The sequence below is a fragment of the Myxine glutinosa genome, chromosome 9, assembly GCF_964187855.1.
Source record: "Myxine glutinosa chromosome 9, kmMyxGlut1.1, whole genome shotgun sequence".
Lineage (NCBI taxonomy): Eukaryota > Metazoa > Chordata > Myxini > Myxiniformes > Myxinidae > Myxine > Myxine glutinosa.
In genome coordinates this window covers 114,605,762-114,623,404 of record NC_136269.1, presented here as the reverse complement: position 1 = coordinate 114,623,404, position 17,643 = coordinate 114,605,762, and the positions used below count along the sequence as shown (strand labels likewise).

Sequence of the window (17,643 nt, the reverse complement as noted above, 5' to 3'; positions counted from 1 at the left end):
CTCGTAGGCATCTATAACCTTCTTTCTGAAGACCTCAGAGAGCTCTTTTGATCTCGGCATGGTGACGCCGCACACTTCAACAACAAAGAGCAAACCAAACTAAATGTCTGAGGTTTAAATAAGACAGGTTCCTCCAAGATCCTCTCTAACGATGTTCTAATCATTTGCACCTGAGCTGGTGCACCTGATTCTAATTTTAGGTATTTAAAGTTGTGAGACATGTAGGGGTGTTCTTACTTTTTCCACATGCGAAATTTGCATTTATGTTTATTTAAATTATACAATGGACTAAAAAAATGTAAATGTTTCATGATATTTGTTATATTATATCACCTTTATCTATCAATATTGTTGAAATGAGGATCAAATAGCTATATGTTGAAATCTGTTGAAAAACTCAAAACTTTACTTGGGGTGTACTTACTTTTTCACGTGACTGTATATATATTACAACAACAACAACAACATGCATTTTAAGGCCATTTTCCCTGCTAGAGCGGGGGTTAGCCTTGCGGTCCCCATGACAATCTTCTCCATTTTGCCCTATTTTCTGCATCTCTCCTTGTTAACCCATTTGCCTTCATTTCTTCTTCCACCATCTTTGGCCAAGTCTTTCTCGGTCTTCCCCGTCCTCTACTTCCTTCTACATTCATTTTCATAACTCTTCTCAACCAGTCACTTTCATCCTTCCTCAACACATGACCAAACCATCTCAACCTGTTTCTCTTCACAGCATCCATCACAGGATCTATTCCCATCATCTTTCGCAATTCATCATTTGTCTTCTTCTCTCTCAACGATACTCCGCACATCCACCAAACCATTCGCATTTCCACCCTTTCCAGCCTTTGTTGCCGCTCTACGTTCATTACCCATGTCTCGCTCCCATAAATCATAACACTTCTCACATATGCAGCATACACCTTTCCCTTCAGCTTCAACGACACTCCCCTCCTCGTCAGCACGCCACTCAGTTCCCGAAACTTCTTCCATGCACATCTCACTCTAGCAACCGTTGCCGAGTCTGATCCACCTTCTCCATTCAGCATGTCTCCGTGGTAGCAAAATGTTTTCACCCCTTCCAGCTTCACGCCGTCTCCAAGATCAAACTCAACATTTCCTCCATCTGCAGCTTCCTCTGTGCACACCTTACATTTGAATGCAGCTGCCACACTGGTTAATGACCCTCTCAGACCACTACATTTTTGATGAACCCACTCAGCGCACATTGTACATTGAATGGAGTTCACTCCGACACCCTTCCTGCACACAGCACATAGCCACTTCCCAGTTCTTTCCACCTCACCACATGATTTCCCACTTGCCATCACCTTCGTCTTTCCGATATTCACCTTCAGACCTTTTGTCTCCATGCATTCCTTCCACTTGTTCATCTTTTCCTTCAGTCCATCCATACTTTCCGCAATCAACACCAGATCGTCTGCATACAACAACTTCCACGGTAAACCCTCCTTTACATTCTGAGCCAGCACCTCCATCACAGCTACAAATAGTAGTGGACTTAGTACCGACCCCCTGATGCACTCCCACCTTCACCTCAAACTCACCTCTGTTCCCGTCCTTCGTCCTTACAGCTGTGCGTGCCCTTTTGTACATTGCCATCACAACTCTGATCAACCATTCCTCCACTCTTAACTTCCTCAATGCCCATGTCAATACTTCGCGTGGAACCCTATCGAATGCTTTCTCCAGATCAACAAACTCAAGAAACAACTTCTTCCTCTTCTCCATGTACTTCTCCTGCTTCTGCTGTCTCAACAATGGATGGAGGTCCTGAATGCCAAACAGGAAATCAGAGCTGTCTCCCTTGACATATCAAGGGCCTTTGATACGGTCTGGCACCCAGCTCTGCTCACCAAACTCTCCTCCTATGGTATCCATGGAAATCTCCATGCATGGCTTGCGGACTTCCTCTCTGGTCGTAGTCAACGTGTGGCCCTGAATGGATTTCTCTCATCTCCCCTTCCTGTTCAGGCTGGAGTTCCCCAAGGAAGTGTGCTGGGCCCTGTGCTTTTTCTGGTCTTTATCAATGATCTCTCTGACTCTCTGGAAAATCCTCTCTATCTCTTTGCTGATGACTCCACTCTCTGCCGCTCCATTCCTCTTCCCTCAGATAGGCAGTCTGCAGCCTCCTCACTCTCTGAAGACCTGGACAAAATCACAGACTGGTCAAACAAGTGGAACATGTCTTTCAATCCTGCCAAATCTCACTCTCTTACTATGTCTCTCCGAAAAGATCGACTGGACAACCCTCCCATCTACTTTCTCAACAATCCTCTCCAAGAAGTTCTGTCACTCAAGCTTTTGGGTCTCACTATCTGCCATGATCTTTCTTGGGAAAACCACATTTCCAAGCTGGCCTCCAAAGCCAGTCGCCGACTGGGCATCCTCCGTCGTGCGAAGTCCTTCCTCGGCACACCTGAGCTCCTCACCACATACAAGGCTTTCATCCGCAGCTCAATGGAATACTGTTCTCCCCTATGGGCTGGTGCTCCTGCCTCACACCTGGCTCGGCTTCACGCTGTTGAATCCAAAGCTTTCAAAATCATTGGAATCTCCCGCGATGAAGCTATCTCTGAGGGCCTTTCACTCACTCACCGCAGGCAGGTAGGTGGTCTTTCTGTCTTCTACCGACTCCTCTCCGGCCTTGCTCCCCCAGCTCTCTCCGTGCTCTGTCCCCCAAATATTCCTACAGGTCGCACAAGATCTGCCAGCAACCCTCTGATGGTTAAACTGCCGAAATCTCGGCTCTCTGCTCACCTTCACTCTTTCATTCCTCTTTTCTCCCGCCTGTGGAACAAACTCCCACACTCCCTTCAATCCCTCTCCTCCCTCCAGGTCTTTAAAACAGCTGTTCACCACCATCTCTTATCTTCCCCCATCCATAACCTTGATCTTTTCTACCCCCACTAATTCACCCCAGATCCACCTTGTTTGAAATTCCAACTTATTTCCTGGAAATCCTGGCAGTGTCCATATGTTTATACCTCTCCCACCCCCCCCCCCCCCTTCACATGCCTCCCCCCCTTCACATGCCTCCCCCCTTCACATGCCTCCCCCCCAAAGCCCTCTCCCTCCCACAGATCTCTCGATGTCTCCATGTCTCTCGGTCCCTGCTCTCAAATGTTGTGTTTGTGTCCTTCCCCCTCTCTCCCCATCTTGTCTACCGCTCCCGATGTTATTTGTTTTATGTGTCTGTTTGTCTTTCTGTGTGATTAATTTTCGCTCTTTCACGAGCCTCGATCTTGTATACAAAAAAAAAAAAAAAAAAAAAAAAAAAAAAAAAAAAAAACTGCCTCACAATAAAGAGCACGTCTGTCGTTCCTCTTCCTGGCATAAATCCAAACTACATTTCGTCGATCTTCACCTTCTTCCTTTTCCTCCTCTCCAACACCCTTTCCAATACCTTCATTCCATACTCCAATAACTTTATCGCTCGGTACGAGCCACACTCCAGAGGGTCACCTTTCCCCTTGTATAGAGGGACGAGGGTACTCAGTTCCCAATCCACTGGAATGCAGCCTTCTTTCACCACCAGATTACAGATCTCTGTCATTCTCTTCACACCCCAACTTCCTGCTGCCTTCAACATATCTCCCACAACTCCCGTCCCACAACACAACATATATACGTCCCACTACATATATACACAAAGAATTAAGTTAAGCACCCCCCCCCGTTTTTTTACAACCTCGCACATTACAAGTTTGTTGTCGTCAAAACAGTGTAATATACCCATGATATTGCTATATTTTCTGGAGAAGTGATATTATGGTCACATAAAAACATAACAATCATGCCGTTTTCAATATTGTATTCTGAATAATTTAAGGTGAAATTTTTTGGGAATTTTAGGCATATTTTCACCTCAACTTAAGTATGGAGCTATAGGTCCATCACGGACAGTGTGGATGACGTTTATGTTTTCTAACGTACAGTCATTGTTCTGAGAAGACCTCTAGCGATCTTTGCGTCAATAACGTGTGTAGGACCCACGTGATCGGATCACTGACTCAACCTTACGTCTCATAGACCCTGTAAGCCGTCGTATGCGTTGCTGTGGCAGGTTGAACCCCCTCGAGCACGTTTGGGACATGTTGGGACGACAAATTGCGAAGATGGTCCCTCCAATAGCCAATCTGGATGAATTGGAACGTGCATTACATCGGGAATGGAACAACCTGCCACAGCAACGCATACGACGGCTTACAGGGTCTATGAGACGTAGGGTTGAGTCAGTGATCCGATCACGTGGGTCCTACACACGTTATTGACGCAAAGATCGCTAGAGGTCTTCTCAGAACAATGACTGTACGTTAGAAAACATAAACGTCATCCACACTGTCCGTGATGGACCTATAGCTCCATACTTAAATTGAGGTGAAAATATGCCTAAAATTCCCAAAAAATTTCACCTTAAATTATTCAGAATAAAATATTGAAAACGGCATGATTGTTATGTTTTTATGTGACCATAATATCACTTCTCCAGAAAATATAGCAATATCATGGGTATATTACACTGTTTTGACGACAACAAACTTGTAATGTGCGAGGTTGTAAAGAAACGGGGGGGGTGCTTAACTTAATTCTTTGTGTATATATATTAGTGCTGCCTATATCGTAAGTGCTACCTATATCTAGCCCATCTCAGCTAGCATTTTACCAATCTCCCAATCAAGCTCATCTGCACACCAATCTCATCCCTCAGTTCATCCATTCTCCTTCTCTTCAACCTCTTCACTCCCGCAATCCTCCTGATCAAGTTGATCTCGCAAATCTGCAACCTCTGTTGTTGTCTCTCTATCAGTTCCACCGTCTCCAGACCATAATGATAGGCCGGCATTACACAAGACATCAGAACATTTCCTTTCAATCTCCTTGAATCTTTCTGTCTGCCATTACCCCCTCCACTATCTTCCACACATTCTCACCCACCTGAATCCTCTTCTGCACCTCTGCCTCTGACTTACCATCACTTGTCACTGTTCCACCCATATACTCAAATCTATTTCCTTGTTTGATCTCCTTGCCCTCTAACGTGATACTCATTTATTTTCTCTGCCGCCCAATCCACATCACCTCTATCTTCTCCATGTTCATTTTCAGCCCATGTTTCTCAAATGCCTACTTCCACTCCCCCAGTACTTTTTGCATCTCCCACACACTCTTCGCCATAACAGCCAGATTGTCTGCATGCAATATTCTCCCCAGAATATATTTCATGTTTACCTTCCTGCTTACCAACTCCATCACCATGATAAACAGGAGTGGGCTGAGAGCACTTCCCTGCCTCAAACAGATGTTCACACTGAACTCCTCCGACGTCCCAGGACCAACGAAAACTCTTCCCGTTGTTACTTTGTACATCCTTTCCACCAACCTAACTTGTATTCCGATGGCAAGATATGTACAGTATGTATACAGTATATTTCGGCTGGTTTATGTCATTGTACATCGTGAATGAGACTCTCATCTGTCATTTATATTGGATGTGTTCCCCATCCTGGATTGCACATTATGGTGCTGTACAAAAGGCCTTACTAAAACTACCTGCTCATGCTGTGCAATCATCTCCAGTTTTTTGGTTGAATATGTTTCATTTACTCATTTACCTACAGTATGCCTATACCCAGTCTATCTCATGTCTTACTTTATCTTTTAGGTTCCACTTTTAACCCCTAACCAATTACCCCAGAATATCCCTGAGAGGGAAGACATTGTTTATCTGTGTGTTTTACAATAGAAGATGTCATTGGAGTAAACAAGTACTCCAGGTCCTGCTTCATATTCCTCCCATCTCCAAGGAAGGTCTCTTTGCTGATGAATTTGAATTCATGTCAAACATGAGTGCATGGGGTCAGTACATGATACTATGAAGCCTGGTGTTCCACACGTGGTGTGTTGTTGATTTTCACCTACTTATGTTGAAATTATGCACTTTAAAATGGCCTAGCATACCATATTATGCTTTGTGACAAATTATTAATAATTTTTGCATTATATTTTTAATGACACTGACAATGTTGCAACTTTTTGAAAATCTTACTGTGAAACCATATACCAGTAATTGATGGCAACTCTTAAGTTGTCTTGCAGGCACCGACAGCATCAATAATATATTCGTCCTCAACAACAGCCTCATCAATAACAACCTCATTATCATCAACAAGATCATCATCAACATCAATAACAATGCAAGAAGCATGTAGCCTTAACCATAGAGTTATCTTCACCAGCAAAACATTCGATAGTCCCTCGAGTCAGGAGCACACCATGGGCTGTTGGGTATATTTGGTACACACCTTCACAGCCACGTTCTATTGTTCCCAGGCGATGGTGGGCCTCCTCAATAATGTCTGGCATGCGTCCATTGAGGTCTAGGGAAGCCAGACATCCTTGAAAACCCTCCTTTGAGGCGACTAGTTTTGGTAGTGAGCGGTACATGCTGGCAGGCACTCCGCCAATGTAGAGTTTGCCTGGAAGAAGAAAAATAATAAATAAACAAACAAATGCACTCAACTTCGGCTCATTACCTGTGATACGGCAAAGGTAGCAAATGCTAAGTTGTCCCCTACTGCAAGTGAATTTTTTTTTTGTCACACGAGTCTTTGTAGTTTTCCACCATTCCTTAAAAGTCACAAACAAAATATCAGAGAAAGAGAGCAACAGCAAACTATAAACTAGGTGTTGAATATACCACTGCTGGAAAGACCCACAATGAATGTGTAAGCAAAACGAAATTACTAATAACAATCTGCTGGTACAAGGAAGCGATGGCCTGAGAGGTCGTCGCCACCAAACTCAGCAGGGTGATGCTCAGCTCAAATCAACGAGGATGGTCAAATACATCTTGCTGTGGCTTCACGGTGTTCTGGTGAGTTGTTCGTGCCACTGGATGATGCTTCACTTCGTTGCGGATGTGTCAGGGCCGGGGCACTGATGCTTCGCGTGGGTGACGTGTGGCTTGAGCTAGTTCACAGGTGGCACGTCACTCGGCTAGTTCCACCAACAGTGCCAAGGGCGGGCAGAGCCCCTAACTTGAAGGATCTGCATTTGGCGTTTATCGATTTGGAAAAGGCCGATGATAGAGTGCCGCAACAAGAGTTGTGGAACTGTTTGAGAGAGATTTGTGCCAGAGAAGTACATCTACATTTGTGCAGGGAGAAGTACAGTGTATGTAAAGATCCAGGATATGCACAATGGGTGTTCTACACAAGTGAGGAGCAGTGTTGGAGTGCCGGACAGTTTCATGGTGGAAGTTGGTGTCCATCAATGCTCTGCATGGAGCCCATTTTTCCTTGTTGTCGTGATGGATGTTCTGACAGCTGATGTGAGAACACAGGCACCATCGAGCATGCGATTTGCGGATGACATAATATTGTGTGCCAAAGTAAGGGAGAAGTAGAATTTAAATTGGAAGAATGGAGGAAAGGCATTGGAGGATTGGACTTGATTAGGATTAGATGGGCAAAGACAGAGTATATGAGATGTACAGTGACTACTGAAGAGTTAGAGGAAAACGAAGTGGTGATGCAAGGGGACAAGATTAAGGAGGTGCAGAAGTCCTTAGACTCGTTGACCTTGGTGAGTTACATGGATAGATGAGCATCAGGATACAGGCAGGATGGAGTAACTGGAAGAAGGTTTCAGGGGTGCTTTGTGATGGAAAGATGCCGATGAGACTGAAGGGAAAGGTGTAGAGAGCGGAAGTGCGGCTGGCACTGTTGTATGGTGTAGAGACATGGCTGATGACAAGAAAGTTGGAGCGAAGATTAGATGTGACCGAGATGAGGATGCTGAGACGGTTGAGTGGTGCAACGAGAGAAGGCCACGTGAGGAACTGTGAAGGTGGTTGAAGCATCATATAAGGTACAGAGAAGTCGATTGAGATCATATGGGAAGGAATGAGTATATTATGGGTAGAAGATTGATGAGAATGATACCACCTGGAAAGAAATAGCGGGGCAGACCGAAGAGGAGATGGAGTGATTGTGTGGAAGCGGACACGCAGATGAAAGGTTTGGATAAAGAATGGGTCATACGATCGACCCAAACGGTGGAGCAGGATCCGTGTCAGCGACCCCACTTGAAGTGGGCTAATAATGATGCAGAAGAAGAAGAAGAAGACCCTGCTGGTACAGTGATGAGCACATTGTTTTAATGGAAGTGAATCAGGTTTTACACCAGGAGGAACGAACCTCAAAGACTGCTTTGGCAAACAGTAAATGCAGCCATCTTAGCTGTGCAGTCAGTTTGATCAAGTGTAATGTGGGTAAACAGAAATGCCAGCCAGGGCAAAATAAAAGATGAAAACAGGTTGAAAAATATGGTTACAATATTTTCGAAATAATTTACTACTTCCAGTCCATAAAAATCAAAACATGATTCATCGAGTCACGCCACATATGATTCATACTCACCTTTAAAATAGCGTCTATTAACTAGCCTAGCTAAACAATAAATGATGAATGTCTTCATTATTCAACAAATACATGTTGAAAGTGTTTGTTGTGAGGAAAGACATAGAGAAACATACATACACAATGTGTGAAACCAACAAACTTTTTTTTTTTTTTTTTTTGTATACAAGATCGAGGCTCGTGAAAGAGCTAACATTAATCACACAAAAAGACAAACCGACACACAAAACACAAAAAACAAGGGGAGCGGCAGACAAGATGGGGAGAGAGGGGGAAGGACACAAAAGAGAGGGGGAAGAGGGGGAAGGACACAAACACAACATTTGAGAGCAGGGACATCGGGAGGACTTGGGGGGAGGTGGGAGAGGATTAAAACATATGAACACTGCAAGGACTCTGGGGTGAATTACCGGGGGTAGAAAAGATCAAGGTTTTCGATGGGGGAAGATAAGAGATGGTGGTGAACAGCTGTTTTAAAGACCTGGAGGGAGGAGTGGGATTGAAGGGAGTGGGGGAGTTTGTTCCAGAGGCGGGAGAAAAGGGGAATGAAAGAGTGAAGGTGAGCAGAGAGCCTTGACTTTGGCAGTTTAACCATAAGAGGGTTGCAGGCAGATCTTGTGCGACCTGAAGGAATATTGGGGGGACAGAGCACAGAGAGGGCTGGGGGAGCAAGGCCGGAGAGGAGTCGGTAGAAGACAGAAAGACCACCAACCTGCCTGCGGTGAGTGAGTGAAAGGCCCTCGGAGTTGACTACATCGCAGGAGATTCCAATGATTCTGAAAGCTTTGGCCTCAACAGCGTGAAGCCGAGCTAGGTGTGAGGCAGGAGCACCAGCCCAGAGGGGGGAACCCGGAACAGTATTCCATTGAGCTGCGGATGAAAGCCTTGTATGTGGTGAGGAGCTCAGGTGTGCCAAGGAAGGACTTCGCACGACGGAGGATGCCCAGTCGGCGACTGGCTTTGGAGGCCAGCTTGGAAATGTGGTTTTCCCAAGAAAGATCATGGCAGATAGTGAGACCCAAAAGCTTGAGCGACAGAACTTCTTGGAGAGGATTGTTGAGAAAGTAGATGGGAGGGTTGTCCAGTCGGTCCTTTCGGAGAGACCGAAGGGCAAACATAACAAGGGTAAATTCCCCCCCCCCCGTTCCCCTCCCCTCCCCTCCCCCTCCCCCTCCCCGCCCGGCAATGCCGGGTACTTCTGCTAGTGTGTGTATATATATATATATATATATATATATATATATATATATATATATATATATATATATATAGTATATATATTGTTATGTCTGGGGGTAAAGCAATATGTACTAAAAAATGGGGGTTTCAAAGGTCTTGGTACTATTTGAATGCTTCATTTTGAAAAAGGTATACAAGATTCAAAATAAACAATCACCGATCAGAGAGTGGACACTTGGGAGATTTTGTTTTGGCATGTTAATTTACAATGATACAACTGTGTGAAAAACGGCGTGAATGACGTCACCGATGTGACCTCCACGGCATGCCAGGCCAGCGTTCACTCTGACAGCGATGTTCTGTGTCATCCGCTTGCATGTCAGACGTGAGATGGATCTTAAGAACTCCTCAATAACTCTCTTGAGCAGCGCTCGGTGTTACGAGGGTTGTCTTTGTAAATATTGTCCTTTGCGTAGCCCACCATAAAGAAGTCTAGCAGGTTGAGGTCTGGGGAATGGGGAGACCAGATATCCTTATATTATATATTTTATATATCTATATATATAAAACACAGTTTGTGTGTGTGTGTGTGTGTGTGTGTGTGTGTGTGTGTGTGTGTGTGTGTGTGTGTGTGTGTGTGTGTGTGTGTAATGTTACCAATAGACTCCGAAACGGAGAGGCTTACGTGCTTGATATTTGGCATAGACATGGCCATTGAGCCTGGGACGAACATGGCCGAACTCAAAATATTTGACGATCCATATTTTTTATTCATATTTACCTCAACGCATTTCAGCGCACGGAATCAACGGAATCAGAGCAGGTGGGCGCTGATTCGCTCAGAGCGATGACGCTATGACGCTATGAACGCTATGAACGCTATGACGCTATGAAAAAAAAAATCGCTATGACGCTATGAAACGCTATGAAGCTATGACCGCTATGAAAAAAAAAATGGCTATGACGCTATGAAACGCTATGAACGATATGACGCTATGAACGCTATGACAAAAAAAATCGCTGTGACGCTATGAACGATATGACGCTATGAACGATATGACGCTATGAAAAAAAAAATCGCTATGACGCTATGAAAAAAAAATCGCTCGCTTTGCCAAGGGGCTCGCTCCCCCCCCCCCCGTTCCCCTCCCCTCCCCCTCCCCTCCCCCACCCGGCAATGCCGGGTACTTCTGCTAGTATATATATATATATATATATATATATATATATATATATATATATATATATATATATATATATATGTATATATATATATATGTATATATATATATATATATATATATATATATATATATATATATATATATATATATATATATATATATATATATATATATATATATATATATATATATTGTTGCGGATATGGGATTTGGCCTCCACCCATATCCGCTTGTAAATATTCCCCTATTTCCCCAATACTTCCCAACTATCCCCAATCCCCCATTCCCCATTCCCTAGTCCCATTTTCTGTAAACAACACTCTGTAGAACCGACCTTCCCCTATTTCCCCCATTAAATGTCGCACCCAGGTTCACCGCATCTCACGTAGACAACTATAGGACATCTTGCTAGTTATTCTTAGTCTATGTCAGTTAAGGACTCGTTTCCATTAATTCTGACTCTTCGTTGCACCAGAATGTGATTGTATGGCACCGTTAGAAAGTTTAGGACCTCCCAATACCTCCCCGCAGCTCTTCCTCATGGTACAACAACAACTACAACAACAGCGGCGGCGGCGCGGGGAGTGTGCGTCCTCACTCCGGCTTGGTTAGCCGCCATTGAACATGTGCTCTGACGGGGTTACCACGCAGGGGCTCGCTGTCAGCTCCTCGTCAAGGGCGGAGCCCGGTAACCCCCGCACCCAATAGAAGGGGCGGACCGATTCCATCTGGGGCGGAGCTAACGAGCCGAGGGCGTGTCACTCCCCGCTGGGCATGCGCAGGAAGACGGAGGTGACGTGAGATGCGCCCCCAGCTTGGAGAGAGAAGACGCCACCTCCTAGCGCTGAGAAATACCTCCCCGCATCTCTGGACCGGACCGGGTCGATTCTGCCCCTGAGCCAAGGTGCACCTTGAGCTATCGACTGCCTGCCCTTCCTTGCCATCAATCCCCGTGTAAGTCAGTCTTGTCCCGTTTGTCTGTGGTCTGTCGGGAATAAGATAAGACTGTGTCTAAGTGCCCATCTTGCTGTGCTTTACCTCTTACCGTGTAATCTACCCGTTTCTGCATCACCAATATTATATCCTCCTCCGGAGGTCTTGAGAACTGTACCCCTTGTGTCGTTACATTAATCCCAGCCATTGTGTCCTTTCCTTCATTGATTTAGCATAGCGCGATTTGGCCAACGTTCGAGTGGAATCGGGCGGGATAGGGTTCTAATCGGGGAGTACCTGTGCGGACGCGGTAATACTAAACCGCTCGGTAAACTAACATCTAAAACCGCGTCTGTAACAATATATATTGTTATGTCTGGGGGTAAAGCAATATCTAGAGCCAGGTAGATCTGTATAGGTAGGTATTCGACTGTCGCTATAGGGAATCTACCTGTAATAAGTTCTTCATGTTTAGGCGTTTGTCGGGATAAGATGTATGATTGTGAATCTACCAGGAGATTCGGGTGATAGTTAGTTAGGGAATAATGAGTATAACCCTTGTATGTCTCACCTAGTAGTCAAACCTTTGTCCATTTTGGCACTGCACACCACTTAAACATTAGTTAGGACCTTTAGTACAACACGAAATGCCGCCTTTTCCCCCTGACATGACTTAGGAAGAAATCAGGCTGGAACGCCGCCACAATTGGCCGCCACCATTTACACCTCCGAGAGGCCAATCCGCCTCGCATAGCACGTGCTATGACCGAGGAGCAGGAGTGGGGAGAGTTGGAGTGACGCAGAGGGCGTGACCTGGACGAGCCGGCGAGTCGTGGGAGGCTCTGATTGGCTGAGCAGTGCGCCAATGTGACGTCATCGGCAGGAGATATTATCGAGGGTCGCACGCCATTTTCGGCAGTGCAGTTTGGAGGTGCGCTGAACCAAGTTAAGTCGAGTTCGAGAGAGTTCTGCAGATGAGTTGAGATGAGCAGAGCCCCGACCTGAGTAGAGAGTTCACTTCAGTTGAGCCGGAGGAGTTGAGTGGAGTCCGGAGTGAGAGTTGATACGAGTGCAGTTCGTACGAGCAGTTGCCGAGCAACATTGAGTCAGCAGTTCATGTGCACAGGCAGTTCGGAACGGAGCAGTTGGAAGTTGGGTGACGAGCGCCATAACCAAGTTCAGGCAGTTCAGATCGGAGATCCTGAAGACGAGTTCAGAGCGCGAGGGGAGCTTGCTGTCCTGCTTTGGGGCCTCGTGTGCGAACGGAGTGGGCATTGGCTCGGGCCTTTGCGTTGCTGTGGTGCTCGTAGGCGGTCGGAGAAGGCCTGGTGGTGGCCGAGCAGGGCCGTGTTACAAGAAGAAGACGACAGAGACAAGATAAGCCCGAGCTCGGCGTACACTGTACACGACGTGACGTGTTCTTTTCTTTAATTCATCTCCCTCGTGTCGTGTTTGATATCTGTTGTGTGTGGGATCCCAATTTAGCTACCTTATTTTATTACCGGCACGTGCTTTTTCACTGTCTTTGCTTTTCTCGAATAAATCGTTGTATTATTTTCTGTATATACCTGAACGCAGTTTCCTGTTTGATTTTAATAGATAAGGCTGTGGGGCTCTCGTCGTCCCCCTCCATCCTGCGCGCTTTGGGCTTTGGAATCCGCTATTGAGTTTTCGCCTCGGGAGTTTAAGCCTCCGTCATCGGCCTCCGCAACTCTGGTGTTAATTGGAGTTGCGCGACATTTGGTGTCAGGAGTGGGATGGAACCCTCGAAAAAAAAAAATTTTGGTGTCAAGGAGTGTGGAGAATTTGGAAAGAAATTTTTTTGTAGTCGGAGGTGAAAATTTTATAATATAGTCGATTGGGCTTGCACGACGCGAAAGGTGCGTCATTAAATTAATTAAATTCCTATCGTAAAGCTGCGCGGGAAAGCGACCTCCTTTGCGGAGGAGGAGGTGAGCGTTATGGAAAGGAGAATTGAAGACGTGGGAAGGATCGGGAGTGAGCCGGAAATAGGGGAAATGGAGGATAGCGTTGGAACTTCCCCCGCCGGAGGGACGGCCTCCAGAGACGACCAGGCCTTAATGAAATTTATGAGGGATTTAATAAATGAGAGCAGTGAGCGAACCAGTAAGGAATTGAAGGGCGAAATGCGGGAAATGAAAAGTGCGATGGAAAATAAAATGGATGCTCAGAGTAATAAAATTGAAGGGATGGGAAATCAAATTGGGGGATTGAGTGATGAGATGGGAGAAATGAATAACGAAATGGATGTCCATCGTGAAGAAATGAGGGTGATAAATGAGAGGGGGTAGTGAACGAAAGAAGGCCCAGATTAAAGAAACGGAAACCCCATGTGAACAAACGAATGAAATAATGAAAGAACAAAAGAATGATTCACGCGGGGCACAGGAGAAGCCAAAGGTGGCAGGGTTTGAATCTGAACAGGGGGAAGCTAAATTGGGAATGGGAGAGAGTACAGCCCATGCAGATGTGCACGGGGCTCAGGAGCCGGGAATGGAAAAATTCGGAATTGCACCGGGAATCGCAACTGAAGGAAATGAGGAAGGTAGGGAAGGAAATTTACAAGTAGATGGGGAATGCATACAGGAAGAAGGGGCGAGTCCACAGGTGAACGTGGAGTGCCTACAGGTAAATGGGGAAGACCTGATTGTGGCATAGGAACAGGTAGATGGGGAATGCCAACAGGTGAGCATGGAGTGCCAAAATTGTAATAGGGAGTGTTTCCCACCTGGTGGCTGGGTTGTTTGTCGGGACCGGTTGGATGCCACAACACCCCAACCGGGATATGGATTAGAATTCTTGCAGCACCAGGGCTGTGGTGCAGAGCAAGAGAAGGTAGAGGTATTGGGGGTCCGTGTAATGGAGCCGGACCGGGTATTTATTGGGGATATTGATGAAAACCTGGCGGGGCCAGAAATGATTTGTGATAATGATGATGATGATGATGAGGATGATGTGACACAGCGGCTGAGGACCTGGGACAGTCCCTTAGAGGTAGGGTTTGACCAGGCCCAAAGGAGTCTGGGTAATGAGGTGAGTTGGTCCGAGGAGGTGGTTGGAATGACCGAGAGGACGCTCACCATACACTACGATTTGGAAACAGAGGCTCCAAAATTGGACAACCAGTTGGGGGAGTGTGTTGACTCCGGGCTGGATTCGGACATTGGAAAATCGGGAGATCGAGCCTCTGACGATTTGGTCCCCGTAGAGAATTTGGACCAGCTGCAGGGAGGGGCAGAACAACCTGTGGTAGAGGTTGTTACCTGCAGCTGCGGTGATTGGTCACCTGGAGAAAAAATTTCTAAAAGAAAATTTAAAATTAAATTTAAATGGGAGTTTGATTTGGCGCAGCCATGGGGAGAGTTGGTCCCCGGGCTGCGGGATTTGGACTGGGAGAGGTCATGGAGGATGGCCTCGGGGAAAAGTTGCCCCTTTCAAAATTTGGTGATGCCAGCCAGCTGGGGGGCTGTGCTGGTGGATTTGGATGTGGGGTCCACCCTTGGGTGTCGAGGTACGATCTGGGCCCCACGGGGGGTCTGGTGGGGTGTGGCGTCCCTTGTCCGTCGGGGCGCCGGCCGGGCTGGTGGCTCGGTCCGGCAGGGACACCGGACCCTGGTGGGGGTTAAGTCCTCCAGGGGGTCCGGGGTGGTTTCTCAAGCCTGGGATGGCATTTATTGAGGACCACTTGGGGGAGGTGTTGTGGGTCGCGCTTTGGTGGTGGCACCACGGACAGCCAACATGGGCCTGATGTAGTGACCACCCGGGCATGCGACCTGACACCCTCTCCCTGAGACTTTGGGACAGCCAGCATGTGGTGACCTGAGATGTTGTGTTGGTCTATGGACGTGGGTCAAACAGAATGGACAGGGATGGAGATAGCCTGCCGGACAACCATTGGGGCATCTGTGGAACGTGACGGTGTGAGAGTGACCTTCCACAGATGTTCCGTTATGATTTATGGACTCTCGGTTTGGGAAGAGAGCCATGGGGTTGTTGAATTTGGAATGTGTAACAAGCCGAGCATATGTGCTATGCTCGGCTGGCATGTGTATGGCAAAGCATCTTTCTTTGGTTGAGATTAGTGAAATGTGAAAAATGTTTGGCATGGGTAATCTGTGGATTAGATGCAAATTTAAGGGTGAATTTTGTGAAGAGAAATGGTGGACACTGTACAGTGACGCCACCAATGTGGTGAGCATTTTGGGATTTTGGGAACTACATCCCCATGAAAGCTGTGTCCTACGAAATACGTATGAAAAAGTCAAAACTTTACATGGGGTGTACTTACTTTTTCACGTGACTGTATATGTATATATATATATATGTACGTATGTGTGTGTGTGTGTGTGTATATATATATATATATATATATATATATTGTAACGGTTCTGAGAAGTGTAACGGTTTTTTGAGAAGTGTAACAATTTTGGAGGAAGTGTAACGAATGTGAAAACGTTACAATGTGAACGTTACAAAAGTATGGTAACACCCTGGTAATGTAAATAATGGTCGCAGCCGTCCTCCTAGTTAATTCCATGAAACTTACACGCAGGTCACGATATATCTTTTTAAATAGTGTATTTCCTTATTCTATGTAGGCTAAATATGTGTTTCCCACTAGATTGACTTTGCATTGTATCAAACAAAATAAGCGTAGGCCCTTGCAATTTCCCCAAACATCTCCGCTCTCCAAAGTTCCTTTCAAAAGGGTGCGAGTTGTGTTCAATCCCGCAAGCCGCCATTGCCCATGTGCTAACCTCGGAGAAGAAAGGCGTGTCTCCACCTCGTCATAGAGGGGAGAAGTGAGCCAGCCCTAACAGCCAATCAGCACCGCGGTGAGCGACCCGGTAGGCGTGCCCTCGGAGCCGGCGGCTTGATTCCGCCCCGAGTGATAAAAGCGACTGTAAGGGACTGCTTCACGAGATGACCTGGGAGATGAGCGAAGAGGCGACACCAAGAGGAGCGGTGAGATGCGAAACGCTCCAAGCCAAAGAGGAGAGGTACTCGGAAAGGGAACCAGCTTTGGAGAGACGCGCTGAAAGGAGGGAGACGGCTCCACCAGAAGGAGAGGAGCAGGTGTGCCGAGCCAGCGCGTGACGTCTACAGCAGCGGATACGCGACGGAGGGTTTTCCCGCCAGAACCGTGAGGAATTGAGAGCTGCTGCCTCCGACCTTGCCTCCCTCTCCAGCAATCCACCTCAAGCCCTACCTGCCTGCAATATCCCCTGTGTAAGTGTGAACGTCGTCTGTCCTACTCGTTGTCTTGGGGTTAAGTAAAATGAATAGTGTAAGTTAACGATTCGCTGTGTGACTGCTTCTTCCATCCATTGCTTGTGTGTGTATAATAAATCTGTTCTTCCTCCGTACTCTGTCTTCTTCTCTTTTCATTCTCTTTCGGTCACTTTAGAGGTTTCCCGATTGAATATCTGCGGTGCGATCTGGTCAACGTCGGGTGGAATCGGGTTCTAATCGGGGAGTAACTGTTCGGACGCGGTAATACCAACCGCTCGGTAAAATAACATCTAAAACCGCGTCTGTAACAATATATATATATAGTTGCGCATTTGAGAATCATTTGTTGTAAATATCACCCTCTGTAAATAGTGTAATGATCCTTGTAAATACCTCCGTTAAGTGTAAAGGTCAAAGGTCGTCCCCTTAGTTAATCCATCGCAAGCACGTAGGCCACCATATACCCTTCTAAATAGTTATTTCTTTTTCTATGTAGTTTAAGGCTCTGTTTCCCACTAGTTGACCCTGCATTGCACCGAATTGAAATAAGATAGATCCCTCCGAGACCCCCATGGCCTCTTCAAAGCGCCAATACGGCGGCGTTCGCCACTACTGCTTTGGGCGGTTTTCTGCGGCGTTCGCCACTACTG

At 46.3% G+C, this 17,643-nt stretch overlaps 1 protein-coding gene across 1 annotated transcript in view; it reads right to left on the bottom strand.

Annotated features, from left to right (window-relative positions):
* The window catches only part of NRXN2 (neurexin 2), an 871,230-nt gene that overhangs the window by 460,260 nt on the left and 393,327 nt on the right, over nt 1–17,643 (bottom strand). The window contains exon 14 of the mRNA XM_078784719.1: nt 6,327–6,500. Coding sequence (XP_078640845.1) covers nt 6,327–6,500 — 174 coding nt within the window. The remainder of the gene's footprint in view (nt 1–6,326; nt 6,501–17,643) is intronic.